Source organism: Macaca mulatta, chromosome 14, assembly GCF_049350105.2.
Source record: "Macaca mulatta isolate MMU2019108-1 chromosome 14, T2T-MMU8v2.0, whole genome shotgun sequence".
Classification (NCBI taxonomy): domain Eukaryota; kingdom Metazoa; phylum Chordata; class Mammalia; order Primates; family Cercopithecidae; genus Macaca; species Macaca mulatta.
In genome coordinates, this window is record NC_133419.1 from 117,853,546 (window position 1) to 117,881,427 (window position 27,882).

Consider the following 27,882-nt stretch of genomic DNA (forward strand, 5'->3'; position numbering starts at 1 on the left):
GGAGTTTGAGAGCAGCCTGGCCAATATGGTGAAACCCTATCTCTACCAAAACCAGAAATTAGCTGGGTGTGGTGGCACATGCGTGTAATCCGAGCCACTCGGGAGACTGAGGCAGGAGAATTGCCTGAACCCAGGAGGCAGAGGTTGCAAGGAGCTGAGATTGTGCCACTGCACTCCAACCTGGGTGACAGAGCGAGACCCTGTCCCCCACCCGCAAAAAAAAGCAATATATGTACATTGTAGAACACTTGTAAATTTTTTTAAATATAAAAAATTTAAGAACCACTCACAATCCATTAGTTTTTATTTTTTGGTACTATTCTATATTTTTAGAGTTAAAGGAAAATGATATACAATATGTTATTTTTTAAATTGTAGTTCAAAGGTAACTTGCTAAATTTTATTTTTAAATTTTGCCCTGCTTTCTGGAGACATTGATAAATTTTTAGTACAATTTTTTTTTTCTATTTTTCTATGCATGTCTATATGTATTTGGAACATATACTCTTTTATTTATTTTTGAGACGGAGTCTCTCTGTCGCAGCCAAGGCTGGAGTGCAGTGGCACAATCTCAGCTCACTGCAACCTCTGCCTCCTAGAGTTAAGTGATTCTCCTGCCTCAGCCGCCCCAGTAGCTGGGATTACAGGCACGCGCCACCACGCCCCGCTAATTTTGTATTTTTATAGTAGAGATAGGGGTCACCATGTTGACCATGGCTGGTCTTGAACTCCTGACCTCAAGTGATCTACTCGTCTTGGCCTCCCAAAGTGTTGGGATTACACGCATGAGCCACGGCACCTGGCCCTATATACTATTTAGTGTCATATCTGAATTCTCTGCTTACATGTCCTTTGAAGTCTTAAGCATCATTTTTGATGCCTTCATGATAGTGCATTTAACCAATCCCTCGTTATGGATTCCAAGTTGTTTCCTTTTTGCTTTATATTATAAATATCACAGTGATAAGCGTAGCTGCCCACGTATTTTTATCTGTGCTTCCTATTTCCTTAGGATAGAGTCCAGAAGTGGAATTACTGGATCAAAGGGTATAAAGCTCTCTAAGTTTCTTGAAACAGTGCCAAAATATTTTGTAGAAAAGTTTTCACCATTTTACACTGAAGGTCAGTATCTTTCAATGAGCTTTGTAACTGCCCCTGAGAGAAGAGGGGAAACAGCCCCAGCCCAGCAAGCTTGGGAAGCTCGGAAGGCCGTCCCTGCAGCTGTGTGGCCCCTCCAGAGGGAGGTGGGAGAGGCATGGGGATTCCTCTTGCAGTGCTGCCTCCGTTTCCCCTCCGCCGGTAGGGCTACCGTCCTGTTTCCTAATCCTTTGAGTTCATTTTTTAAGATCCCTGGAGAAACAATGGCCCAGGGATGGACGATGTTAGTTGTAAAGGTGGTGCGGCGCGGGGAGGGGGGAATCCTTATGTTTGAGCAAAGGTAGGAGTTGTTCAACAAGAACCCAACACTTGGAGATCCTTAACAGAAACATCTGCCTATTCCAACATGAGTTTCAGAGATGGTGAGAATAACGGGAGAGAGCTGGGTAGGAGTTGTAGAAGGCATTGCAGGCTTTCCCCTCCAGCTAGACAGCTGCAGCCCCTTTAAGGACAAATGCGGGACCTGGTCCTTTAAATCTGTGTCAGTTTCCCCTGACGTCAGCGGGCGGGCCAGCAGCCCTGCTGTTTATCGCCCAGCGGCGCAGCTCACTTTCCAGTGTTTGTGCGTCGGGGCGGCGCGTCCGCCCGCCCTTAAAGGGCCCTCACCTCGGAAAACTCGCAGCCCAGCACGGCGTCGGGTCGCTACCACCTATCGCGCCCCTCACCCCGCGACTCGCCTCCCTCAGCGGCCAGCCCCCGCCGCCTGCTCTTCCTCCCTCCCTTTTCCCGGCGTCTCCGGGCTCCCGGCAACCAGCCGTCCTCCTCCTCACGGCCCTGGCCCGGGGCTCCAAGGTCTCAGGCCGTACTCAGCCCCCTCGCGAGCTGGGACCCCTGCCCATAGCCCGCATCCCCTCCCTCCCCGCCCCCTCCCGGCCGCCCCCTCCCCTGCGGGGACCCTGGGAGCCTCTCCGCGGCTCTTGGGAGGGGACATTTCCTAATCTCAGGCCAGGGTTAAAGTTCTGGTCCTGGTGAGATGCTGGAAGCTGCGGCCGCAGCCGCAACCCGTCCCGGAGGTGTCCTGTCGCCTGTCGCCTTCGCCGCCGCCACCACCGCTGCCACTGCCGCCCTGCCGGGGCCATGTTCGCTCTGGGCTTGCCCTTCTTGGTGTTCTTGGTGGCCTCGGTCGAGAGCTATCTGGGGGTTCTGGGGCCCAAGAACGTCTCGCAGAAAGACGCCGAGTTTGAGCGCACCTACGTGGACGAGGTCAACAGCGAGCTGGTCAACATCTACACCTTCAACCATACTGTGACCCGCAACCGGGTGAGGGCTGGGGGCTGGGAGGTCAGAGGCGAGTGGGGGAGCCGACGAGGGCTAGGAGATTGTGTCACCCCGCTACTCTTTTGGGAGGCCCCATGAACGAGCCGCCCTGCTGGGTTCCCAGTTCCCAGAACCACACTGGAGCCTCTTGACCAGTCCTCCTTCCTTTGCCACCAGTGTTTCTCTGAAGCTCCAGCTGGGCAGTTTTTGAAGTTGGCTCATTCCCATCTTCTCTTCCACCCCCATTCTTCCATCAGTTGTGGTCTGAGCACACATGGTTTGCTCTCTACCCTAAACCCCAGAATCTGACAGCTCTGTGGGGTCTGGGTGGGAGAGGAAACAGGCTTATTACTGGGCTTACCCAGAAAACCTCAAGGGAATGAGACACCCAGAACTGAAAAGCTCTGTGCAGGCAAATTACATCTGAAACTCCCCAGGGAGATGAATGCAGGGCTTCCCAGCCCTCTTCCTGCCTGGGAGAGCCAGCTGGCCTTGTAAATTGAGGGTGACAGAGCTTTTATAAGGCCAACTGTAAGTTGGGTGGGAAGAGAAGGGGAATTTGTCCACTGTGAAAAATCCACTTCACCCTGACTTCTCTTTGGTTTCTTCTCTAGCTGTGAGTCCCTGAGTTGAAATAGACACAGCTAGTGTGGGAAGTCTAGACCCCAGCTGAGATTGGGAGAATTCTTGCAACCTGGCTGTGTGGTCTTGTGCCCGGGTCTCTTGCTCTCTTGAGAATGGGGAAACTGATTTTTTTTTCAGAACAGGGAGTGGTTTGATTTCTATGGCAGGCCAGGATGTGCCCCCAGCGCCTGATTCTCTGAAGTTTGATCTCTTTCTGCTTAGAGTCTTTTCTTCCTTTTTTCCCATATCTAAAGGCACTGGAGAGCAGTGGTTTTTACTCTCTTGGGAAATGCTGCCCTAGGGCTTGGGTTTCAGCAGCCCAATAACAAGCATTCAAAGATGGATTTAGTTTTATTTTTCCTTTAAGCTCCCGTTGTTTATATATGCTCCTTCATAGCTCCAAGGGTGAAGATCACTTTATCTTTTTTGTTTTTATTTTTATTTTTGAGACCAGTCTCACACTCTGTTGCCCAGGCTGAAGTACAGTGGTGTGATCTCAGCTCACTGCAACCTCCACCTTCTGGGTTCAAGTGATTCTCCTGCCTCAGCCTCCCACATAGTTGAGATTACAGGTGCCTGCCACCACACCCAGCTAATTTTTATATTTTTAATAGAGATGGGGCTTCACCATGTTGGCTAAGCTGGTCTCGAACTCCTGACCTCAGGTGATCCTCCTGCCTGGGCCTCCCAAAGTGCTACAGGCGTGAGCCACCGCACCTGGCTGTCATCTTATAGAGGGAGAAGTTGAGGCTTAGAGAAGTAAAGTGATTTCTCCACAGCCCTGTCCCTTGGTGGGAGCTAAGGATACAACATGGCCTTCAATACCTACCCCTCCTCTGGGCTCTGGCCCCAGGTTAGTTGTTAACTAGAGCTTCCTGCTGGCTTCCTGGCTCACAAGGAAGGTTGAGGAGCACTTCTTGCTCTCCTGTGTCTTCATGTGTGTTTGGGGGTGTGTACACGTGTGTGTGTGCAGGCCTGTGCATCCTATGCACATGGATAGAAATGGGGTATCCTGGAGACTCCCTGTTTCCTGGCAGAGGGCGAGACCCTGCAGTTGCTTGGGTCCTGCTGCCCAGCACATGTCTGCCGGCCAGGAGCTGTGCTCAGCACAGGTCTTTCCTGGTTTCTTCCCCAGCTGTGAGTCCCTGAGTTTAAACAGACACAGCTAGTGTGGGAAGTCTAGACCCCAGACAGCTGAGATTGGGAGAATTCTTGCAACCTGGCTGTGTGGTCTTGTGCCCGGGTCTCTTGCTTTCTTGAGAATGGGGAATCTGATTTTTTTTTTCAGAACAGGGAGTGGTTTTGGTTTCTATGGCAGGGCAGGATGTGCCCCCAGTGCCTGATTCTCTGAAGTTTGATCTCTTTCTGCTTAGAGTCCTTTCTTCCTTTTTCATATCTAAAGGCACTTCCCGGAGTCTGGGGTTGTTCTGGCAGAAGAAGGGGCAGAGATGACCCCCTGGCCCGACTGAGATGGAGAAAGACCAAAGTGGCGGGCATGATGGAGGGCAGGGCTCATAGTCTCTGGAGCCACGTGTCCCTGGTGGCAGAGGCTTGAGAGGCATTTCTATGTCGTCTGCAGACAGAGGGCGTGCGTGTGTCCGTGAACGTCCTGAACAAGCAGAAGGGGGCGCCTTTGCTGTTTGTGGTCCGCCAGAAGGAGGCTGTGGTGTCCTTCCAGGTGCCCCTAATCCTGCGAGGGATGTGAGTAGGATCTGGGCATCAGGGAAGTGGGGTGGCCTCAGCCAGTCCTTGCCTGGAGTCTCAACCAGGACCCCCCCATTTCTCCTTCCCTTTCCCTGGGCCGGGAGGCTCGTCAACAGCACAAGGGCCAAGTGTGCCAGCTGGGAGCTTGTGCACCTCGCAGTGAGGTGGTGGAGACCAGACCGGGGGAGGTGGGGCCTCGCTCCTCTGGAGGGGCAGGCCAGCTGGGACAGTGCTCACATCCTATCTCTCTGCTTCGGGCCATAGGTTTCAGCGCAAGTACCTCTACCAAAAAGTGGAACGAACCCTGTGTCAGCCCCCCACCAAGAATGAGTCAGAGATTCAGTTCTTCTACGTGGATGTGTCCACCCTGTCACCAGTCAACACCACGTACCAGCTCCGGGTCAGCCGCATGGATGATTTTGTGCTCAGGTCTGCAGGGTAGAGCAAAGGGACCACGGGGGCTAGTTCTTCCGCAGGCTCTGGGAGTGACTACTGGGGGATCTTCTCTGCCCTGCAGGACCGGGGAGCAGTTCAGCTTCAATACTACAGCAGCACAGCCCCAGGTATCATCTCCCTGTTGATTGCTCCAGAGGAGAAATGGGGGAGCTTGAATATGAGAATGGGAGTGGTCAGCAGTCTTTGCTTGGACTTTTGAATTGGCTGTTTTCTCCATGGAGGGCTCTCTGGAAAGAGGAGCTCTGGCCCTGACATGGTGAGGGGACAGACAGCATGGGACTGTGCAGAGACGTGGAGTCTGGTTGCCTCTCCGGCATTCCACTGAGTGCCCTGCTGAGGTTGAAGGGAGTGGTATACAGAGAAAGGGGCTGCTATGGTCAAGGCCTGTCTCCTCAGAGAGCCTGCTGCCCGTCCCTCAGAGGATTCTGGGTCCCCGCTTATAGGGGACGGTTCCCTTCTAGAGGGGCCAAGAGAGCATCCTCATGAGATGGGGCTCCCCCCTCCTTCCTGCACCCTCAGTACTTCAAGTATGAGTTCCCTGAAGGCGTGGACTCGGTAATTGTCAAGGTGACCTCCAACAAGGCCTTCCCCTGCTCAGTCATCTCCATCCAGGATGTGCTGGTGAGTTGCCTGCCCTTTTGCTCTTCCCTAGCAGGCAGCAGGGCTGCTAAAGAGAGGGGCAGACCAGGTTCCCATCCATCTGCCTCTCCCGCCCCTCTGCAGTGTCCTGTCTATGACCTGGACAACAACGTAGCCTTCATCGGAATGTACCAGACGATGACTAAGAAGGCGGCCATCACAGTACAGGTAGGAAATGCATGTGGCCACGTGGGAAGTGTGGCTGGGCGATAAGCTGTGTAACTTTCCAAACTTGAGCTCTTCTTCCTCTGCCCACTCCTATGCTACACAAGACTGAGTCTTTGGCCTTCCGGTCCCTGTGACTTTGAGTCCCCTGATATATATGAGAGTTGAACCATATTCCCAGTTGCTCTTGCGGATGGGAAAGAGTAGAGAACCCCCTTCTGGCTGTCATACCTACTTCATTCATTGTAATAATAATAGGGCTGAGCGCGGTGGCTCATTCCTGTAATCCCAGCACTTTGGGAGGCCGAGGTGGGCGGATCACCTGAGATCAGGAGTTCAAGACCAGCTGGGCTAACAGGCTGAAACCCCATCTCTACTAAAAATACAAAAATTAGCCGGGCATGGTGGTGCATGCCTGTAATCCCAGCTACTCGGGAGGCTGAGTCAGGAGAATCACTTGGACCTGGGAAACGGAGATTGCTGGAGTGAGCCGAGATCGCATCACTGCACTCCAGCCTGGGCCAAAAGAGTGAAACCCTGTCTCAAGAGAAAAAAAAAGTCAGGTGCAGTGTCTTACACCTGCTGAGATGGGCAGATCACCTGAGATCAGGCGTTGAAGACCAGCCTGGCCAACGTGGTAAAACCCCACCTCTACTAAAAATAACAAAAATTAGCCGGGCGTGGTGGCGGGCACCTGTAATCCCAGCTACTTGGGAGCTGAGGCAGGAGAATCGCTTGAACCCGGGAGGCAGAGGTTGCAGTGAGCTGAGATCAGACCACTGCACTCCAGCCTGGGCAACAGGAGCAAAACTCCACTCCAAAAAAAAAAAAGAATCTTTGTGAGGATTAAGTAAAATAATACCTATGAAGAGTTTAGCATAATGTCTGGCCCCAGAATAAGTATTCCGAAAAGAATGATGGTGATGATGATGGTGATGATGATATTTATCATCATCGTCCTGCAGCGCAAAGACTTCCCCAGCAACAGCTTTTATGTGGTGGTGGTGGTGAAGACCGAAGACCAAGCGTGCGGGGGCTCCCTGCCTTTCTACCCCTTCGTAGAAGGTACATTTTGTGCCCTGGGCCTGGCTAGGGGTGGGGAGGGCTTGGTCACTTTCTGGGAGCCAGAAGAGCCTGTGTGGCTGATTGGTGGACCTGACAGGACATGGGTTTTTGGCTCCAGTCTCTCAAAGGCCTGGTTCCACTGACTCTAGCCAAGCTCCAGGCAACCAATTTGCTGCTTTGACATTTTACTTCCAGATGAACCGGTCGATCAAGGGCACCGCCAGAAAACCCTGTCAGTGCTGGTGTCTCAAGCAGTCACATGTGAGTGCGGGTGGCTGAGTGGGGATGGACAAGCCTCTCTGGCTCCTCCTTTCAGACCTGGGATATAGGGTGTGCCCTGAAGTGGGTGATGAGGATGCAGATATGCTGGTGGGTTAGGAACGGGGAGTGTTCTTCGCAGGCTTCTAGATGGGGAGGGCCCGGAAGTGAGTTCCAGTGTGATGTGGGACAGAGAGTTCATGACTAAAGATGGAGGAACTGAGGTCCAGTTCACTTCCTGCCACTTATCAGCAGTGTTACCTGATTGTAAGAAAGAGCTTTAATTTTGCTTTCTTAGCATAATCTTATTTATTCTGAAGGATGTTTCTTAATCTCATATTCAGAAACATATCCTAATTTGTCACTGCTATAAGATTGAATCTCAGTTTCCCTGTTTCTATGACAAAGGGAGTAAAATTTGCCCAATGAATCTCACTAATTATGAGGGCCAGCACAAAATTAGCAGACAAAATTAGCAGGAAAGTACCAGGCCCCTACTCAGTGCTCAATAAATATTTACTGAATGATTACATGGGGCCCTAAGGGACTGTAATAGGAGGGGAAAGAAGGTGCCTCTCTTTCTTTTTTTGGACTCTTGCTCTGTCACCCAGGCTGGAGTTCAGTGGCAAGATCTTGACTCACTGCAACCTCCACCTTCTGGGTTCAAGTGATTCTCCTGCCTCAGCCTCCTGAGTTGCTGGGACTACAGGCACCTGCCACCATGCCCAGCTAATTTTTGTATTGTTAGTAGAGACAGGGTTTCACCATGTTGGCCAGGCTGGTCTTGAACTCTTGACCTCAGGTGATCCACCCGCCTTGGCCTCCCAAAGTGCGGGGATTACAGGCATGAGCCACTGTGCCCAGCCAGAGGGTGCCTTTTTTTTTTTTTTTTTTTTTTTTTTTGAGACGGAGTCTTGCTCTGTTGCCCAGGCAGGAGTGCAGTGGCCGGATCTCAGCTCACTGCAAGCTCCGCCTCCCAGGTTTACGCCATTCTCCTGCCTCAGCCTCCCAAGTAGCTGGGACTGCAGGCACCTGCCACCTCGCCCGGCTAGTTTTTTGTATTTTTTTTAGTAGAGACGGGGTTTCACCATGTTAGCCAGGATGGTCTCGATCTCCTGACCTCGTGATCCGCCCGTCTCGGCCTCCCAAAGTGCTGGGATTACAGGCTTGAGCCACTGCGCCCGGCCAAGGGTGCCTCTCTTATATGGATTATTTATTCAGCAAATATTTATTGAGCATCTCCTATATGCCGGGTGGTATGCTAAGGCAGCAGTCCACAGGGGGGCGGGGTCCTTTCTAGAGGAACAGGAGGCAGTTAAGAGCTGTGGTGAGCAAAGGACAGGTCACTGTGGAAATACAGGATAGAGAAGGCTTCCTAGAGGACACAGTCCCTGAGCTGTGGTTTGAGGGTTAAGTCAAGGTGGAGTTTTTGAGAGGCCAGGCACAGTGGCTCAAGCCTATAATCCCAGCACTTTGGGAGGCTGAGGCAGGGAAATTGCTTGAAGCCAGGAATTCAAGACCAGCCTGAGTAACATAGCAAGATCCCATCTCTATAAAAAATTAAAAAATGAGCCAGGTGTGGTGGCACACATCTATAGTCCCAGCTACTGAGGAGGCTGAGGTGGAAGGATGGAGCCTAGGAGTTGGAGGCTGCAGTGAGCTATGATCATGCCACTGCACTCCAGCATGGGTAACAGAGTAAGACCCCAACTCTTAAAAAAGGAGAAGTAGAAGAGAAAGTTCTAGCACAGGGAGCAACATGAGCAAAAATAGGAGTGTGTCAGAGTTCGGTGTATTAGGGGAACTGCTAGTTGTTCATACTGGCTGGGCAGGGCCTTACATTCGAGGGGAGAGGGGTGAGAGATTGGGCTGGGCAGAGGAGGACATGAAGGCCTTTGGGTGCCATGATGGGAGGTGGTGGAAGGTTTTGACCCATCCACTTTCCTGTTTCTTCCTGGAAGCTGAGGCCTACGTCAGTGGGATGCTCTTTTGCCTGGGTATATTTCTGTCCTTTTACCTGCTGACCGTCCTCCTGGCCTGCTGGGAGAACTGGAGGTAAAGGGGAACTGCTGGGCCCTCCCCTGGTCTGGGTGAGTTGGGCAGGTGTGTGAGGGAGATCGCCTGGCAGGATCTGAGCCAGCCTAGGGTAATTGACACCATCCATAGCAGATGATGGTGGGACTGTTAGAGTCTGTGGCCCGTGACCCTCTCTAGAAACCATCCCCTCCCCTCAGCCTTCTTCCCAAGCAGGGAGACCCCATATTGCTCTCCAGCCTGTGAGGAACCCTGGGACCAAGGGTGGAGGACAGGGTCATAGGGATGAGAGTGGAGTGGAGAGGTAGAAGGAAAGCCAGCCCCATACAGAGGGATCCTTGTCCTGTCCCATCTGGGTGGCCTTTGGATTCTGTCCATGCAGGCAGAAGAAGAAGACCCTGCTGGTGGCCATTGACCGAGCCTGCCCAGAAAGCGGTACCTCCAGGGGGCCTGGGTGGGGCAGGCACAATGTGCTTTGTGTTTTGGGGGATGGTGGTGGATGGTTCCCTAAGGGGTTGAAGGAGGAAGGGCTGGGGGCTTCCGGATGTTCCGATTGGGGTAACATTCCACAGATGGGAATGAGGCTGGGATATGATGTCCATGCATCCATAACATGCAGACCTCAGAGGCTGAGGCCGTTGCTTGGTTTATTCCGTGTCTAGCCATGGTGTCTGCCTGCCTTGGGCAGTGCGGCCCACTGTCTCTGGGATTATTAACCTTGCCTTCTCTCTCTCTTCCACCCCCCCTCTCTTTCTGTCCTCCCTCCTGCGTGGGACCTTCTCTCTTAGCTTCTCTCCTTGGTAAGCTCCAAGTGCTGTGGGCAGAGGAGCTGGAGTCCAGAGTCGGGGAGGGAGGGTGGAGCACAGGGCTGTCTGGAGGGCACGTGGGCAGGCCAGATGTTGTCTTTGTTGCTGGTAACTTAGATGTGCCCATTCTTGAACTTTCTCTCTCTTTAGGGACGACAAAGGGTGGTGCTGTTTCCATGGGAGAGGCAGGCAGGGGGCTGGGGCGGGTGGTGGTGGCAGCCGTGGGGCGTGCTTGCCTGGATAGGTGCTGCTTCTCGGCTGCTGGCATGGCCTCCTTGTGGCTGTCTTCTCTGGATCTTTTTTTATTCTTCTTCCTGGCTCTAGCCCTCTCTCTCCATCCAGCGCTAACGAACCTTGACTTCTCATTGCAGGTCACCCTCGAGTCCTGGCTGATTCTTTTCCTGGCAGTTCCCCTTATGAGGGTTACAACTATGGCTCCTTTGGTACGTGTCAAAGCCAGCGCCGTGCTTGCCGGGGACACAACCTGGTCTCCTTAGGCCACCACCTCTGGGGCAGTAGAGTGGGAGCCACCTCCTCCGGCCCCCACACCCTCTGCGGGTGCTCAGAGCCCCTTTCCCTGCGGCCTCTCCTTCCTGCCTCACCATTGATCCTTCCTCGCAGAGAATGTTTCTGGATCTACGGATGGTCTGGTTGACAGCGCTGGCGCTGGGGACCTCTCTTATGGTTACCAGGGTGAGTGGGCCAGGCTGGGAGGGGCTGTGTGGTGCAGGCTGGTGTTGGCTAGGTAAAATGTCACGGTGGGCGGTTGCCTCTTCTGTCAGATGCTGGAACCCAGGAAAGGCCTGCTGTTTTCGTAACCCCTCTCTTCCTTCATCCCCTCCTCTTTGGCCCCAGTTCCCTGGTAACTTTCCCTTTCCTTTGAAGGGCACGACCAGTTCAAGCGGCGCCTCCCCTCTGGCCAGATGCGGCAGCTGTGCATTGCCATGGGTAGACGTGGGGAGGGGGTAGGGCCGTTTTGCCAATCAGTGCCTGCCGGCTCCGGTTGACTGCCGGCTATGGGGCCAGAAAGATTCTATGTGCATGGCTTTCCCATGTAATTCCAGTAATTGCCCGCTCTTGTGTCTTCTGAGACAGCAGCATGACACAGACTCCTTTGGCTGGGGGGCTGGTGCCTCTGCTCCCCCCACGCTGGATGTTCTAGTTTATCGTCTGTGTTGCCAGCGCCCTCACTCCCTGGCCTGCTAGGGGAGGGCTCACAGGCTCGGGGGTCACATTCTGGCCTCTGAATAAAGGAGAGATGCTCTTTCTGCACCCCAGGCCCACTGGGTCTTTAATCCAGTGGCAGCCAAGCCAGTGTCTTCTCAGAACCCACAGGGCTGGGCGCCATTTAATCAGCATGACTTGCCGAGTTCAATCCTGTTGTTTGTGTCTGCTGCCTGGGGTCTCCTCAGTGTCCTGGCCTGGGAAGCCCTAGCCCATGAGGGGTGCCAGGAACAGAGCAAAGCTAGAGTGGCTCCTGTGTGGGCCTCTTCTAGAGTCTACCATCCTCCCCCAGGACTTAGGAGCACCTGATGTCTCCTCCCAGCTCCTGAGCCCACCTCCACCCCAGCTCTGAGCCCCAGCCCACAATTTGCCTCTTCCCTACTGCCTAATAATTGTTATAATTGCCTCAGATGGGCGAGGGCCACTGTGGGTTTTGTGCCCACCGGTGCAACCCCTCCCTCCCTGCCCTTTCCAGGCCGCTCCTTTGAACCTGTTGGTACTCGGCCCCGAGTGGACTCCATGAGCTCTGTGGAGGAGGATGACTATGACACATTGACCGACATCGATTCCGACAAGAATGTCATTCGCACCAAGGTCTGACCCATGGGCCTGGCCTGGTCAGGCGTTTCCCAAGAAAGGGACATTCTGTGTTCCTGCCCCAGCATGTTCCTACTGACATGGCATTTACGGAAGCAGAAGGAAGGGGCTCAGCGGGGGCAGGACAGATGCCGGGGAAACTAACTTGAGCCCCAACCCCTTCCGGCATGATTGACCAAACCCTGGGTCTAAGTGGCCGAAGCAGTGGGATGGCCTTGAACCCTGCCCACTTGCATTCGGCCCTGTCTGAGGGAGGCCCCTCTTGTCCACCTCTAACCTGGGGGAGGGGCTTCTCCCCAGTGGCAGTAAGTGGGGCTGATTCCAGCTTCTCCCCAGCAATACCTCTATGTGGCCGACCTGGCACGGAAGGACAAGCGTGTTCTGCGGAAAAAGTACCAGATCTACTTCTGGTGAGCGGGCCGAGTGGCTGGGGCTCTGCTGTTGGTGGGCGTGTGGCGGCCTTGGGTGCCGCCTGCCTCACTGCCGCCCTCCCACTCCTCAGGAACATCGCCACCATTGCTGTCTTCTATGCCCTTCCTGTGGTGCAGCTGGTGATCACCTACCAGACGGTGAGAGGGCAGGGCAGGTTCACCTTTCCCACAGCCTGGGACACTGCCCCAAAGTTCAGAGCCTCCCAGCCTGGGGCCCTGGTCTTCCATCGCAGGACCTGGGTTCAGATCCCAGCTCTGCATTCCCAGCTGAGTGACCCAAGGCAAATCACATAACCCCCCAACCCTGAGTGTCAGTTTCTTCATCTGCAAAATGGGGACAGCCCCTCCCTGGTTTGTTGTGCAGATTATGAAACCAAAGTCCTGGGAGTTTGTAAGCATCAGTTTCCCTTCCCTTGTCTCTGTCCCATGGGGCAAGAACTTCCATCACAGTCATGCCTCAGGGTTTTCAGCCACGCCTACTGAGCGGGGCAGTGACTGTGCTGCTTGGCATCCGTGTTCTCAGAAGGAGCGCATGCCTGGGGTGCTGTGTGTGCCCACCTGCTAGCTGTGGTGGCACTTGCTCTTTTTTGCCAAAGGGGCCCAGGTGGCGGGGTGTGGGCTGAGTTGGGCGTGACGACAGACCCACTCCCTGTCCCTGCTCCTGCTACAGGTGGTGAATGTCACAGGGAATCAGGACATCTGCTACTACAACTTCCTCTGCGCCCACCCGCTGGGCAACCTCAGGTGGGGGTTATGCTGGGAGGCCCTTTGTCCAGGCCAAGGGTGAAATGGGGCAAGGGCTGGGGCTTTGCAACGCCTGCCCAGGCTAGGGAAGAGGCCTGGGTGTGAGGCCCAAACAGTCCACCTTGTGTCGCCCCTTCTAGCGCCTTCAACAACATCCTCAGCAACCTGGGGTACATCCTGCTGGGGCTTCTTTTCCTGCTCATCATCCTGCAGCGGGAGATCAACCACAACCGGGCCCTGCTGCGCAACGACCTCTATGCCCTGGTGAGGGAGCACCTGCCTGCCTGCCGCAGCCTCAGCTCCCGCACAGACCCCAAGCCTTGGCTCCAGGATGCCTTTTCTGGCAGGCCTGGCCCTGCCTTCCCCAGCTCTCCCCTCCCCAGCCCTGTCTGGCCTACCCTATCCGTCCTAGCCTGCCCTACCCTGCCCTGCCCTCCCTTGCCCAGCCTTTCCAGGCCAGCCCCCCCCCGCACACCCACACTCGACACACACCCCACCCCTTTTCCTCTTCCACTCCTCTTAGGGTCCCTCTTTTGGGTCCCTTCTTCTCTTCCTGCCTCACTTCCTCCCTCCCTTCCCTTCTCTCTCTCCCCAACAGGAATGTGGGATCCCCAAACACTTTGGGCTGTTCTACGCCATGGGCACAGCCCTGATGATGGAGGGGCTGCTCAGTGCTTGCTATCACGTGTGCCCCAACTATACCAATTTCCAGTTCGGTGAGTGGAGCCTCCTTCTTTTCTGGCTCTACCCGCAGCAGGGACCTGCCTGAGTCCTTCACCATCCCCAGGTCACCTACAGGGATTGCTAAGACAGCCCTGTAGGAAACTCCAAGGCTGGCGTGCCTGGGTGTGTACACATCTTAGCCTATGAAACATGGGCGCCTAGATGCTCCTTCATTTGTCTGTCAAGCTATTCCTATGTAAAGGCATGTGCCACACTGAAGAAAACAGGATAATTAAGAAGGGGGCCCTGTGCCGAGCACAGTGGCTCACACCTGTAATCCTGGCACTTTGGGAGGCCGAGGCGGGGGGATCGCCTGAGGTCAGGAGTTTGAGATCAGCTTGGCCAACATGGTGAAACCCCATCTCTACTGAAAATGCAAAAATTAGCTGGGTGTGGTAGTGCATGCCTGTAATCCCAGCTACTCGGGGGGCTGCGGCAGGAGAATTGCTTGAGCCCAGGAGGCGGAAGTTGCAGTGAGCCGAGACCCTGCCCTTGCACGCCAGCCTGGGCAATAGAGTGAGACTCTGTCTCCAAAAAAATAAAAGGGCGTCCCTGATCTCAGGGTGCTCACAGACTAAGACACAGACCAAGTTGTCTCTGTCTTCAGGAGATGTTAGACTCTGGGCGACGGCCAGTGGGGTGGCAGTGTGGTGTGGCATGTACGCAGTGTGGTGTGGCAGGTACAACTAAGGTACTAAAGTTCAAGTGCCACCCCACCACCAGCTCGCTCCACAGCCATGGCAGGGCACCAGGGCTCTCTCTTCCTCTGGGATTGCTGGGGCCAGGAGTTCTCTGCTGGGGCTTGGTGGCCATTTCTGCAGCTCCCTTCCGTGTCCCTCATCCTAGACACATCGTTCATGTACATGATCGCCGGACTCTGCATGCTCAAGCTCTACCAGAAGCGGCACCCGGACATCAACGCCAGTGCCTACAGTGCCTACGCCTGCCTGGCCATCGTCATCTTCTTCTCTGTGCTGGGCGTGGTGAGGGCCTGACCTGCTCTGCTCAGCCTGTATGATAGGATAGGTGCACGCGCATTCACACACGTGGTGCACACCCTCCGCCGCCTCCTGCATGAGAGATTCCTGCTCCTCTCCTGAGATGCCTTCCTGGGCCCCTCTCTGAGTCCCAGCCTGGCTGAGCAGCGAGCCCCAGGAAGGGTGGGCCATCCAAGCCACTTCCCTCTGCGCCCTCACCGCTGCCCTTGGTGGCCTCCCGACAGGTCTTTGGCAAAGGGAACACGGCGTTCTGGATTGTCTTCTCCGTCATTCACATCATTGCCACCCTGCTCCTCAGCACGCAGCTCTATTACATGGGCCGCTGGAAACTGGGTGAGGGCACACCTGGGGCAGGGCCTGGGGGAGGGGTCTGGGAGGCCTCAGGAACCCGGACGCACGGGAGTCGTTCAGGTTCTGTCTTCCTGGGGGCCCTGGAGGAGTCACTGGGTGAGGAATTAGATCAGGCCTGGGCTCCTCAGCTGGCACATCCCAGGGGTCCGGCAAAGGAGGGTGCCCCGTGCCTGTCAGCGCCACTCCCTTCTCTGTGCAGACTCGGGGATCTTCCGCCGCATCCTCCACGTGCTCTACACAGACTGCATCCGGCAGTGCAGCGGGCCGCTCTACGTGGTACCTGCCCGGCTCTCCTGCCCCATTCTCCACATCTCCTTTCTTCCCTCTGATGGGGGAGTGGGGCTGGGCTGAGGACCCAGGGGAGGGTGGGGACCAGCTGGCTGGGCCTTCTTCCACCACCCTCCCTGGCCCTGCCCTCAGTCCCCGTGTCCTGCTTCCCTCCAGGACCGCATGGTGCTGCTGGTCATGGGCAACGTCATCAACTGGTCACTGTGAGTACAGTCGGGGGTAGCGGCCTGGCTGGGTGGACAGCTGGGGACTCAGCCAGCCACTGGCTGCATCAGGGGCTGAGGACAACTTCCAAATGTTGGGCATAAGACATGAGGGCTAAGAAGAGAGGTCTTGGCCTCTCCTCTCTCTCTTGGCATCTGGGCTTCTAGAATCTTCTGTGGGCCTCGGAATGCAGCCTAACATCATAATAAAACATGGCGGGGCAGGGCAGGAAGAGTGCTTCCTTGCCTTTGGCCTTTCTGCTTCACCACCCTTCGTCCCTCCTGCCAGGGCTGCCTATGGGCTCATCATGCGCCCCAACGATTTCGCCTCCTACTTGTTGGCCATTGGTATCTGCAACCTGCTCCTTTACTTCGCCTTCTACATCATCATGAAGGTGAGCGGGGCTGGCACTCTATCAGATCCTCTGCTTTCTGGGGAGAGAGATGGTCCCGGCAGCACTGAGGGGCAGTGAGACTGCTGGTTGCGGAAGGGAGAGGCTAAAGCCTCTTGCATGGGCCCCTAGGAGCCAACTGCAGCCCAAAGGCCATTTTCTGAGCCCCTTCCAAGGACCCTTGAAATGGGTGGCATTTTAGGCTGCCGTTGTAAGTGCCCCTTTCCATGCAGAAGGGGCCGAGGGGAGGTAGGGTGTGGGCCTCCCAGGATCAGGTGCTTCCCCAGGAACCATCCTGCCATCCAATCTGAGTGGAGCCCCCTGCATAGGGAGCACCTCCAGGCCAGTACACTGTCCCGACACAGGGTTCTGGATGCATGGAGGCTGGGTGGGGTGGACATCGGGGCGGGGGCAGGTTGATCTCTGTGGTTGTGTGGAATGGTATGAATCCAAGGAGCAGTCCTGAAGGCCTGGGAGGCCATGAGGAAAGGGAATCTGGGAAAGGCTGGGTGGGACAGTGGGGTGGGACAGGGGTGAGCCCTCAGACTGCTGTCCCTTCATGGCCCCTCCCAGCTCCGGAGTGGGGAAAGGATCAAGCTCATCCCCCTGCTCTGCATCGTCTGCACCTCGGTGGTCTGGGGCTTCGCACTCTTCTTCTTCTTCCAGGGACTTAGCACCTGGCAGGTGAGCACTCACCCACAGGCTCCTCACGAGCCCACAAGTAGCCAGTCCTCTTTTCAGACATTGTTTGGGGCTGGGCCTGGTGGTTGATACCTGTAATCCCAGCACTTTGGGAAGCTGAGGCAGGAGGATCGCTTGAGGCGTTCAAGGCCAGCCTGGGCAATATAGTAAGAACCCGTCTCTACAAAAAATGAAAAAAATAAAAATAAAAAAGTTAGCCTGGTGTGGTGGCATTCACCAGTAGTGCAGTAGTCCTAGCTACCCCGGAAGCGGAGGCAGGAAGAGAGCCTGCGCAGGAGTTCGAGGCTGCAGTGAGCCAAGATCGCACCACTGTGCTCTAGCCTGGATGACAGACCCCGTCTCTAAAAAAAATTTTTACACAAACATCATTTGGGAACACCTACCATAGGCCAGCACTTTCATAGCAGCTGTCCCAGTTAATCCTCCTAGAATTCCAGCCTGCAGATAGCTCCATTTTACTTAACGAGGCAGATGAGGCTCAGAGAGGCCACATGACTTCCCCAGAGCACGTCGCCAGTGAGTGGCACAGCTGGTGTTTGAAGCCAGCGAGGCTGGGCTCTCTTCTCTGCCTTGCAGGGCACCTACCACATGTCAGGCTTTAATTCTGGGAACAGAACTAAGTCTGACATGGTCTCTGAGGGACTCATAAACTAGATGAAGAGGGCTGGAAGGACTCTTGGTGCATGACTCTCAGTGCTGTTTATGATGTGATACATGAAATTAAGGGCACAGGCAAGACGGGGCAGGAGGACAGAAGACTAAGGGGTCTCTCCGAGTTAGGAGTCCAGGAAAGCTTCCTGGAAGAAGTGGGCCTTGTTCTGGGCTATAAAAGTCCTGGGTGAGGGGGGCTGGGCACAGTGGCTCACGCCTGTAATCCCAGCACTTTGGGAGGCTGAGGTGGGCAGATCACGAGGTCAAGAGATCGAGACCATCCTGGCCTACGTGGTGAAACCCCATCTCTAGTAAAAATACAAAAATTAGCTGGGCGTGATGGTGTGTGCCTGTAGTCCCAGCTACTCGGGAGGCAGAGGCAGGAGAATTGCTTGAACCCGGGAGGTGGAGGTTGCAGTGAGCCGAGATCTCTCCACTGCACTGCAGTCTGGCGACAGAGCAAGACTATGTCTCAAAAAAGAAAAAAAAAACAGGTTTGGGAAATGGGGAAGAGCCCCATGGCCCAGACCTGCTCTGACCTTAGTAGTAATGATACGGGGCAGATTTGGACGTCAGTGAATGCACTCATCTGGGAGCCAAGCCGACTGTGAGGGTGGGGCAGGTCTTGGTGATGTCTGTGGCCTCGGCATGTAGCACAGACAGACACGGCCTGGATGAGCTTATGGGATAGAGCTTATGGGTAGAGCAGGGAAGACCGTGAGTGCTACAGGTTATGGCTACTGTCCCAGAGCAGGGGTGTGACCTGACAGTAGTGCTTTGGAAAAACCAATGAACCTGCAGAAAGATGAGAGCAGGGGCGGAGTCCAAGGCCGGGAAGTGGGTGAGAAGCCTTCTGCCATCCCTCAGCTGAAGGCCTTCAAGGTTGTTGCAACCCTGTGCTCTTAGATCAAGGGAAGAGAATCAGAAGGAAGGAGGGTAAGAGTGAAAGAAAGGGGAAGAGAAGCCAGTGAACTCAGGGAGAAGTTTGTAACCAAAGGCCATTTCTTAGATCGGGAAGGGGTGGGGACAAGGGACAGGTCAGAATTGCTGCTGTCCTGCCTGGGGCTGGAGAGAGGGGTGCCCAGGAGCAAGATGGCAGATGGGTCTGGCCCTGGCAGAGCAGGGTCACTCGGCAGTTTTTCTTGTTGCTCCCCAAGAAAACCCCTGCGGAGTCAAGGGAGCACAACCGGGACTGCATCCTCCTCGACTTCTTTGACGACCACGACATCTGGCACTTCCTCTCCTCCATCGCCATGTTCGGGTCCTTCCTGGTAAGCGGGCCTCTCGGCCAAGCCGGGTGGGTGCGTGAAGGTAGCAGCTGCCTCCTTCTCTGTGGCTGATCTGGCGTCCACCCCCCAGGTGTTGCTGACACTGGATGACGACCTGGACACTGTGCAGCGGGACAAGATCTATGTCTTCTAGCAGGAGCTAGGCCCTTCGCTTCACCTCAGGGGGCCCTGAGCTCCTTTATGTCACAGACCGGGCACTCTGTCGTGCTGTGGTGATGAGTCCCAGCACCGCTGCCCAGCACTGGATGGCAGCAGGACAGCCAGGTCTAGCCTAGGCTTGGCCTGGGACAGTCATGGGGTGGCATGGAGCCTTGCAGCTGTCCTCTGCCAAGGAGGAGGCCTGCTCCCCTGGAACCCCCCGGACATTGGCCAAATTGCTGCTTTCTTCTCTTCCATGGGCCCCCGTCCTTTGGCTCTCCATTTGTCCCTCTGCAAGAGGAAGGATGGAAGGAACACCCTCCCCATTTCATGCCTTGCATTTTGCCCGTCCTCCTCCCCACAATGCCCCAGCCTGGGACCTAAGGCCCCTTTTTCCTCCCATACTCCCGCTTCAGGGCCTAGTCTGGGGCCTGAATCTCTGTCCTGTATCAGGGCCCCAGTTCTCTTTGGGGCTGTCCCTGGCTGTCATCACTGCCCATTCCAGTCAGCCAGGATGGATGGGGGTATGAGATTTTGGGGGTTGGCCAGCTGGTGCCAGACTTTCGGTGCTAAGGCCTGCAAGGGGCCCGGGGCGGTGAGTACTATCTTCCCTCTGACCTGTGCTCAGGGCTGGCTCTTTAGCAATGCGGTCAGCCCAATTTGAGAACAGCCTTCTGATTCAAGAGGCTGAGTTCAGAGGTCACCTCCTTGTCCCATCAGCCCCCAGACTGATGCCAGCACCAGGACTGGAGGGAGAAGCACCTCACCTCTTCCCTTCCTTTCCAGGCCCTTAGTCCTGCCAAGCCCCAGCTGGGGGCCTTTCAGTGCCATTGACGCTGCCCAGGAATGTCCAGGGGCAAAGGAGGGACGGTACAAAGAGTTCAGCTCGTGCCGCCTCCACAGCCGCGGGCGCCCCAGTGCCTGCCTTAGAAAGGGGCCTCAGGAAGGGATGCGCTGTTTCCCTGTACGTGCCCAGTCCTAGCCTCGTTCTAGGACCCAGGGCTGGCTTCTGAGTTTCCGTCCAGTCTTCAGCCAAGTTCTGTTAGTCACGCACACACATGCCTACGAAACCTTGGAGTTTACACTGAGTTGCCCCAGCTCTGGGCGCCCTGGCCACCCTGGTCCTTGGAGCCCCTTCGTCCCCCCACCTGGTCCGCTCCAGATGCCAAGGATGGGGGAGCTCAGGTGGGGCCTCTGCCTTGGGGATGGGAATGTGTTTTATTCTCCCAAACTTGTTTTTATAGCTCTGCGTGGGCTGGGAGATGAGGTGGGTCTGGATCTTTTCTCAGAGCGTTTCCATTCTATGGTTGCATTTCCGTTTTCTATGAATGAGTTTGCATTCAATAAAAAACCAGACTCAGCTGTTGGGCCCCTTGTTTGCACTCCCTCTCTGGGTGGAGCTGTTGAGGATGAGGGGAGAGGCGAAGGGCCTCCATCTCCCCTTCCTTCAAGCCATGACCCTACTGGGAACTGCAGTTCCTTGATTCTCCCATTTTTCCTGTCTCTCCAGCAACAGCATTAATTCAGTAAACACTTACCGGGGCACTGTGCTGGATAGAGGCTGGTTACTGAAAAAGCCTTTCCCACGCCATCCCCCCAGACACCCATGCTTACCTCCCCAGGAACAGCAGTCTCTGCCCACCTGGCCCCGCCCGCCAGACTGAGGCTCGCTTCACCTCTGACCCGAGTGCCCCCAAGCTCACCAGGCCACAGGCCACAGGCCCAGGCAGTGCTCCCTGATGGGGCGTTTGTAATCTGCTGAGCATGCAGGCTGAGTCAGGAGGGTGATGGAAGCTGGGCAGGTTCCAAGAGGAGGGAGTTTTGATATGTCCCTGAAAGGTTCATTGAGACTTCAGTCAGCTAAGGAGGACACGATTTGGAGGCCAAGGAGTTTGGTGAATTCAGAACACAACCAGAGGTCTGCGGCGTCAGGGATGGAGGAGTGGGCTTTTTCCCCTTGCCAGGGCCCCGCTCCTCTTCCTGCTCTTCCCGCAGGCGCCACTGGGAGGTGCTATGGCTGTGCCTCCCCTGGGCTCGAGCGCGTCTGGCTGCAGTGGGCAGAACTGCAGAGGTGGGTCTCTCCTCTGCCAGGCCTGGCAGCCCCCTCCTAGGGCCTTGTTTGGCTTGGGGTGGTGCCGGGTGTGGTGGCGTGTGTGTAGCGGACAGTGTTAGGTCCTCCCTACCAGGTGCCCTTGCAGGGGAGTGCCACAGCAGGCAGTCCAGGGACCCCACTGTTAGTCTCACCTTTTTTAACCTCCTGTCTCTCCCCAGGATCCCTGAAGCCAGGTACAAGCAAGATGGGAGTGGGTCATCTCCGTGGAGGGACAGAGGCTGGTCTGTTCTCCAGGCTGGTAGGGACTGTTACTAAAGGGAGGAAGGGATACCAGCCTCCTGAGTCTCCTGTTCCTGCGTTAGTGTCTCAGGCCCTGCCAGGCCTTAGAGACCCTCTTATTGACACTGCCCACTGGATGGGACCAGAGTTGGACACAGCTTCTGCCGAACCCTCAAATCCCAGCCTAAAGCATGTAACTCAAGACCTACCTGAACTGAAAGCTCTTCTCAATCTGGGCAGTGTGGTACAATTGAAAGGGTGGGTCTGACCACCTCTCCTGCACCCACGAGAGTCGGCAGAGGTGCGCAGGATCTGCCACTCACCATTCACCATGTGGCCTTGAGGAAGATGCACTCGGGGCCTCAGTTTCCTCATCTGTAAAATGGGGATGTAATTACATCCTCACAGTGTAGCTGTGAGTATTCACTGAGAGCACTGCAGAGGGCCTGGTGTGGAGTAGGTCCTCAGGAAAGGTTGGATCCATGTCCCATCAGAGCTAAAAGCCCCAGGAGGAGAGGGGGGCTGGTTTGTCCCCACAAACCCCTGGGATCCCCAGCTCCCCAGCCCCTTGCCCCTTTCTCCACCCAGACTCTATTGAACTCCCCCTCTTCTCAAACTCGGGGCCAGAAAGCAGTGAAGCAGGAGCAGCCGTAAGTCCGGGCAGGGTCCTGTCCATAAAAGGCTTTTCCCGGGCCGGCTCCCCGCCGGCAGTATGCCCCGCCCTGGCCCGCTCCATCTCCAAAGCATGCAGAGAATGTCTCAGCAGCCCCGGTAGACTGCTCCAACTTGGTGTCTTTCCCCAAATATGGAGCCTGTGTGGAGTCACTGGGGGAGCCGGGGGTGGGGAGGGGAGCCGGCTTCCTCCAGCAGGGAGGGGGCCGAGGAGCAAGCCAGCGGGGGAGGCTGACATCACCACAGCGGCAGCCCTTTAAACCCCTCACCCAGCCAGCGCCCCATCCTGTCTGTCCAAGCCCAGACACAAGTCTTCACTCCTTCCTGCGAGCCCTGAGGAAGCCCTGTGAGTGCACTGGCTGGGGCTTGGAGGGAAGTTGGGCTGGAGATGGACAGGAACAGTGGGTGCATTTCAGGCAGGCTCTCCTGAAGTCCCAGGCGCCAGCTCCTGGCTGGGGAAAAACTCACCTCTCAGTCTGCGTGGGGGCCCAAGCTCCAGGCAGAGTGGGCTGGATCGCTAGTGTCCTGGATCTCTCTCAGACCGGGCAGCCCTGGGCTCATTGTAATGCCTGGGATGACTTGGCTGGTGCAGAGGAATTGATGGTGGAAACCACCGGGGTGAGAGGGAGGCTCCCCATCTCAGTCAGCCGCATCCACAGGGTGTGCGTAAGGCTGCAGGCGCTGGCTGGTTAGGCCAAGGCTCTGCTGTCTGTCGCCCCTCTAGAACCTCCAAGGATGTGAGGAGTGGGTGAATGCACCTATGTTAGAGCACGGTGTCCCACTCTGGCGGGTCCCCAGGGCCTGAGCAGCAGCGATAGCCCTGCGACAATGTGAAGGGCCACAGAACTCTTGTATTCCACAGTCTGGGGCAGCAGAGTGTGGAGATGGGAGGCCTGTCCTTCCGACAAGCAGCCCCTTCCACTGTCTGACAGTGGGAGGTCACCCGCACTGTAGCAGAGGGGTGGGGGCGGGTACTGCCAAGGAGGAGCTTCGGAGTGATGGACAGGGCAGGCCTGGGACCCTTGGTCTTCTCCAAAGCGTAGTTTCCTTTCGAGGTACTATTCCAAAGGTAGCAGTGAGGATGGCGCGCATTTATGTAGCCGGGCCACTCTGTTTGTCCGTGGAGTGGAGAGGAGCCACCCTCCTGCCCTCTCAGAGGTCCTGATGTGCTCACTCCTATTTGGGAAGAGAGAAGGGGCACAGCAGCCCTGCAGGGTCCCCTGGTTCTACTCGCGTTTCTGGGCTTCTGCTGGTAGGGGGTGCCACCTGCCCATTTGCCCCGGACTTACTTTCTCCACTGCCCACTTTCACCTCAGCTCAGGGGAGGGGCCCTGGCAGGAGCCACAGGGCAGGAGGGTCCAGGCCTGTCCATGCTGTCCTGGGAGTGTCTTGAGATGCCCCTGGGTGGGCTGCCCCGTAGTCATCCTCCTCTCCCCTCCCCACTGGCTCGAAGGTGGGTCTGGGGAGGCTTCATCAGAGGACTCTAAAGGGTTTCTGGGGATTCTCCACCTTCAGACCCTGACCCAGGAGGAGGACGGGGAAGGATGGTGGTGCTGGGTGGGAGTGGGGGTGGTGTGTGCTTCATCCTCCCTCTGACCAAAATCCAAATCTTATCTCTAGATCTGGGGGCTGCAGTGTTGTGTACCTGCCACCCTTAGCCTTGCTGCTTTGACCTGTACTGTCTGTTCTGATCCTCCTGAGACTGGAAGCTGGGGGGTAGGGGGCACACACTCTTTCCATCTGGTTCCTCAGGAGCCCAGCAGGGGTGCAGGAGGGGAAGGCAGGCATGAGGGCAGGTGGAGTGGGGGGCAGAAGCAGGGCCAGGGACAGAAGGTGGGTGCCTGTCTGGGATGGTGATGCAAAAGCTGAGACAGGCTGGGATGGATGGAGGCCAGGATGCAGGGCTACCGAAATCACCTGGTCCCAGCTGGCTTGGGGGTTTGGACCACAGTTCTTTGTGCAGGAGTCCTTGGGTGTTTGGGGAGCGGGGCTGGGACACTTAGGGTGAAGGGAGGGATTGGCTGTTTGTAGCTGAACAGTGGAACAGAGCACTGTCTCTGGGGTCTCTGGCATCACTGGCAGGGAGAGGGCTGGCTGGGCCAGAAGCCCACCTCATCCCCAGTGCTCAGAGAACTGGGTCCTCAGCGGTGGTCCTGTCCCCACTTTACACATAAGGAAATAGACGCAAGGAGGAGAGGGATGCCCAATGGCAGGCGCTTCGATGAGTCCATGTGAACGCTGCTGCGTGCTCAGGGAATGATGGTGAGAAAGGGGTGGAGGCTGGAGCGGGCAGCAAGGAACTGACATTTCTAGGTCAGTTTTTCACTCCTTGGTCAAAAGCAGGCTCTCTCCCTGGTCATTACCAGGAGCCTGGCTCTGGGCAGCAAAGAACTGACATTTCGAGGAGCTCTGCTAAGGGCTGGGCAATATGTGAGGGAGTTCACAGACACCGTCCCATTTTCACAGCCCTCTGAGGTCGATAACATAACCCCCACTTCACGGATGAGGAACTCGAGCCCAGAAAGGCTGTCAGCCCTGGGAAAGGAAGGGCAGGGCACTGGGCTGGGCAGCTGGCCCGGGACCGCTGGGGTGTGATAGTGTTCGCTCTGCTTCCCGCAGGTGGGGTGCCAGTGAGGAGGGGTCTCACCAGAGGGGGGGCCGGGAGAGCACGCTCTTGCCTCCATCCTCAGACCAGTGTGTCCCTCCCAACCTCTGACCCTCTGAGGCCAGGAGATGGGTTCGGCTTCCTTTGGTACCTCTTTTGGAAGTCTCTTCAGACAAACACTGGAGAGAAGGCACAGCACCCTAGGGTGACATTAGTGGCCAAGTCAGGTTCCTGTTCCTGTTCCCAGCCACCCCCATCCATCTGCCCAGGGACCTACCTGCCTGGCCTGCTCCTGCTGCCACCCCTCTCCATGAGTGGGACTCCTGAGCAGTGCCAGGCCCAGGCCCTCAGGGTGGCAGTTGCTGGATGGGGCCGGGCTTCCCATTCCCTGGCAGGCAGACTCTTGGCTCTGGAAGATCCCTGGGGGACTCTGACTTCTTGGTTACTCAGGCTACTCCTTAAGGGTAGCCTTATGAGACCATAAGGGCATGAGGGGAAGTCGATGGGTAGACCAGGTGTCTCTGGTTCCTCTGAGGAAATGCAGCTTCTTTGCCAAGAGCTCTTGGGCTTTGGTGGCTTCCTAGCCCTTGCCTGGGGTGGGCAAGTTTTAGTCTCTTCAGCTGCAGACCAGAAGCTGAGCTGACCTGAAAAGAGCTGCAGTTCTGGAGTTCCGGCTTCCAGGCCAGGGCCAGCTTCTGGGTGAGAGTGGGAGGTGATGCTTCCTCGAGGCAGAGGCAGTAAACCCTCACACCTGCTGCTGGACAAACGCCCCAGCTGGCTGTATTCTGTGCGGGCAATGTGGCTTCTGGAAGATCTCTCCAGTGGCTCTGTGGCTGGTCTTGGCAAAGAATGTTCTAGACCAAGGGTTGTCAAACTACAGCTCATGGGCCAAATCCAGCCGGCTGTCTGCTTTTGTAAATAAAGTTTTATTGGAACAAAGCCATGTTCATTTGTTACATATTGTCTATGGCTGCTTTCCCACTGCAACAGCAGAGACCACATGGCCTGCAAAGCGTAAACTATGTTCTGTCTTGTCCTTTACAAAAACAGTTTACTGACCCCTGCTCTAGACCTCCAAAGACCTGGTATCCTGTTTCCTGGTGTTCAAGTTCAGAGAGGTGTCTGGACTAGGGGCTGAGCCTGGCCTGGGGGCTGAGCCTGGCCTGAATGGGCAGTGCTGTGACAAGTGTCTAGGATGGCTGGGTACCCTGCACAGAGCCAGAAGGCCACCTGGCACAGGTGAAAGCAGAGCTGCTCCCTGATCCTCTGACCCTCTGCCCTTCCCTCCTCCACCCTGGCCTGCTTTAGCTCTCCCCAAACATGGCCAACAAGGGTCCTTCCTATGGCATGAGCCGCGAAGTGCAGTCCAAAATCGAGAAGAAGTACGACGAGGAGCTGGAGGAGCGGCTGGTGGAGTGGATCATAGTGCAGTGCGGCCCTGATGTGGGCCGCCCAGACCGTGGGCGCTTGGGCTTCCAGGTCTGGCTGAAGAATGGCGTGGTGAGTGGCACCCTGGGCTGGGGGGCTAGGGTGTGCCACCTTGTGAGTCCTGGACCAATCCCTGAGCTGAGTGCTAAGCTGCGTCCTATGCCCTATGCCTGGTAGATTCTGAGCAAACTGGTGAACAGCCTGTACCCTGATGGCTCCAAGCCGGTGAAGGTGCCTGAGAACCCGCCCTCCATGGTCTTCAAGCAGATGGAGCAGGTGGCTCAGTTCCTGAAGGCGGCTGAGGACTATGGGGTCATCAAGACTGACATGTTCCAGACTGTTGATCTCTTTGAAGGTAGAGAGGAAGAAAGGGCTGGGGGAGGAGGTGGGCAGGAGGACAGGGTGCTGGGGCAGAGAGAGGGGATGACCAGAATATGCCACAACTAGGGGTGTGCTCGCCTGCACACAGCAGGGATGGGATATGCCGAGAATAACACGCCACGCTCACAGGGCCCACTGAGAGGCCTCCCTCGAATTGGGGACAGCTCTTGCCCCTGGTTTGGCCATTTTTTTGTGAGAGACGGGGGCAGGCCCTGGCTTGGAGTCTTGTTTATACGTTCTTGATACTCGTCTCCTCTCTCCTGTCTTCTCACAGGCAAAGACATGGCAGCAGTGCAGAGGACCCTGATGGCTTTGGGCAGCTTGGCAGTCACCAAGAATGATGGGCACTACCGTGGAGATCCCAACTGGTTTATGAAGTATGTGGCCCCCAGGGAGCTTGTGTCTCCACATGGGGTGGGAGACAGCTTGTGCTAAGGAGCTTGCGGGAAGGATTAGGGGAAGCAGATAGCCAAGAAGGGATGAAGTGGGGGTCTGAGATCGGGAATAACGGGTCCTTAATACTCCTTGACCCCTCCCTTTCCACCCTCTTGCGCTCAGTCTCCCTAGCCTATGAGGCAAGCTAGATTAGGGAAAAAACATGAAACAGGAAGGCAATGGGATTGGGCTAGGACGTAACAAGAGGGATCAGAAAACAGGTGGAAAACACACAGTTCTAGCAAGTCTTTATCCTGGTTCCTCCTTTTCTAGGAAAGCGCAGGAGCATAAGAGGGAATTCACAGAGAGCCAGCTGCAGGAGGGAAAGCATGTCATTGGCCTTCAGATGGGCACCAACAGAGGGGCTTCCCAGGCCGGCATGACAGGCTACGGACGACCTCGGCAGATCATCAGTTAGAGGGGAGAGGGCCAGCCCTGAGCCCTGCCCTCCCCAGCTCCCTGGCTACAGCCATCCTGCTTAGCCTGCCTCACCCACACCTGTGTGGTACCTTCAGCCCTGGCCAAGCTTTGAGGCTCTGTCACTGAGCAACGGTAACTGCACATGGGCAGCTCCTCCCTGTGTCCCCAGCCTCAGCCCAACTTCTTACCCGAAAGCATCACTGCCTTGGCCCCTCCCTCCTGGCTGCCCCCACCACCTCTACTGTCTCCTCCCTGGGCTAAGCAGGGGAGAAGCGGGCTGGGGGTAGCCTGGATGTGGGCTAAGTCCACTGTCCTCCTTGGCGGCAAAAGCCCATTGAAGAAGAACCAGCCCAGCCTGCCTCCTATCTTTTCCTGGAATATTTTTGGGGTTGGAACTCAAAAAAAAAAAAAAATACATCAATCTTTTCTCAGGCCTGGCTGGCAGAGTTTGATTTGCTCTGGTCACTTCTGTTAGGGTTCCAAATCTGAGCAGGGGACAGGCAGGCATCTCAGGCTTGTATGTGTTCCTGGCTGCCGTCCTCTGAAGGACCCTTCACGTGCCAAGATTCTGGGAGGGTCAGATTCTCTCAGAGGAAACAGGCCGTAGAAGAACAGGAGACCAAAGGGAAAAATCTCGGGGACCGAAGGGAAAAAGGAGCCACTCAGCAGTGTGCAGCGATTTTGGGGAAACAGAGGAAAGGAGAGATTGCAA

The 27,882-nt window shown here is 55.9% G+C and overlaps 2 protein-coding genes and 1 long non-coding RNA gene across 6 annotated transcripts; 2 read left to right on the top strand and 1 right to left on the bottom strand.

Annotated features, from left to right (window-relative positions):
• The first annotated feature begins 1,713 nt into the window (after positions 1-1,713).
• On the top strand, positions 1,714-20,257 carry SIDT2 (SID1 transmembrane family member 2). Of its 3 annotated transcripts, XM_028834014.2 has the most exons (27): positions 1,714-2,418; positions 4,619-4,740; positions 5,008-5,172; positions 5,261-5,306; positions 5,719-5,820; positions 5,923-6,006; positions 6,969-7,068; positions 7,264-7,329; positions 9,288-9,381; positions 9,743-9,795; positions 10,538-10,609; positions 10,788-10,859; positions 11,052-11,114; positions 11,866-11,984; positions 12,324-12,397; positions 12,490-12,556; positions 13,089-13,162; positions 13,303-13,426; positions 13,761-13,878; positions 14,732-14,868; positions 15,108-15,216; positions 15,434-15,510; positions 15,679-15,725; positions 16,015-16,120; positions 16,691-16,801; positions 18,628-18,741; positions 18,830-20,257. In XM_028834014.2, exons 1-27 carry the CDS (start codon positions 2,236-2,238, stop codon positions 18,890-18,892), a joined length of 2,562 nt encoding a protein of 853 aa, XP_028689847.1. In that variant the 5' UTR covers positions 1,714-2,235; the 3' UTR covers positions 18,893-20,257. The 3 variants fall into 3 exon arrangements, with proteins under 3 accessions (XP_028689847.1, XP_028689850.1, XP_028689849.1); XM_028834017.2 differs by lacking the exon at positions 11,052-11,114; XM_028834016.2 differs by lacking the exons at positions 11,052-11,114; positions 18,830-20,257 and having other exon boundaries at positions 18,628-18,810.
• Positions 18,451-24,706, bottom strand: LOC114672412 (uncharacterized). Of its 2 annotated transcripts, XR_003722778.2 has the most exons (4): positions 22,370-24,706; positions 21,439-21,604; positions 21,142-21,261; positions 18,451-20,729 (listed from the first exon to the last, which is right to left on the bottom strand). It is a non-coding gene; the product is annotated as an uncharacterized LOC114672412 (long non-coding RNA). The 2 variants fall into 2 exon arrangements; XR_013404315.1 differs by lacking the exon at positions 22,370-24,706 and having other exon boundaries at positions 21,439-21,903.
• TAGLN (transgelin) lies at positions 22,185-27,601 on the top strand. The gene is made up of 5 exons (XM_015115776.3): positions 22,185-22,247; positions 25,815-26,006; positions 26,112-26,289; positions 26,590-26,692; positions 27,024-27,601. Exons 2-5 carry the CDS (start codon positions 25,827-25,829, stop codon positions 27,166-27,168), a joined length of 606 nt encoding a protein of 201 aa, XP_014971262.1. The 5' UTR covers positions 22,185-22,247; positions 25,815-25,826; the 3' UTR covers positions 27,169-27,601.
• Positions 27,602-27,882: the final 281 nt, after the last annotated feature.

Coding starts and splice junctions, on each gene's coding strand:
- TAGLN (XM_015115776.3), top strand. CDS start 25,827: ATGGCCAACAAGGGTCCTTCCTATGGCATGAGCCGCGAAGTGCAGTCC. Junction 26,007..26,111: donor TCTGGCTGAAGAATGGCGTG/GTGAGTGGCACC, acceptor TATGCCTGGTAG/ATTCTGAGCAAACTGGTGAA. Junction 26,693..27,023: donor GATCCCAACTGGTTTATGAA/GTATGTGGCCCC, acceptor CTCCTTTTCTAG/GAAAGCGCAGGAGCATAAGA.
- SIDT2 (XM_028834014.2), top strand. CDS start 2,236: ATGTTCGCTCTGGGCTTGCCCTTCTTGGTGTTCTTGGTGGCCTCGGTC. Junction 4,741..5,007: donor CCCCTAATCCTGCGAGGGAT/GTGAGTAGGATC, acceptor TTCGGGCCATAG/GTTTCAGCGCAAGTACCTCT. Junction 10,610..10,787: donor TTACAACTATGGCTCCTTTG/GTACGTGTCAAA, acceptor CCTTCCTCGCAG/AGAATGTTTCTGGATCTACG.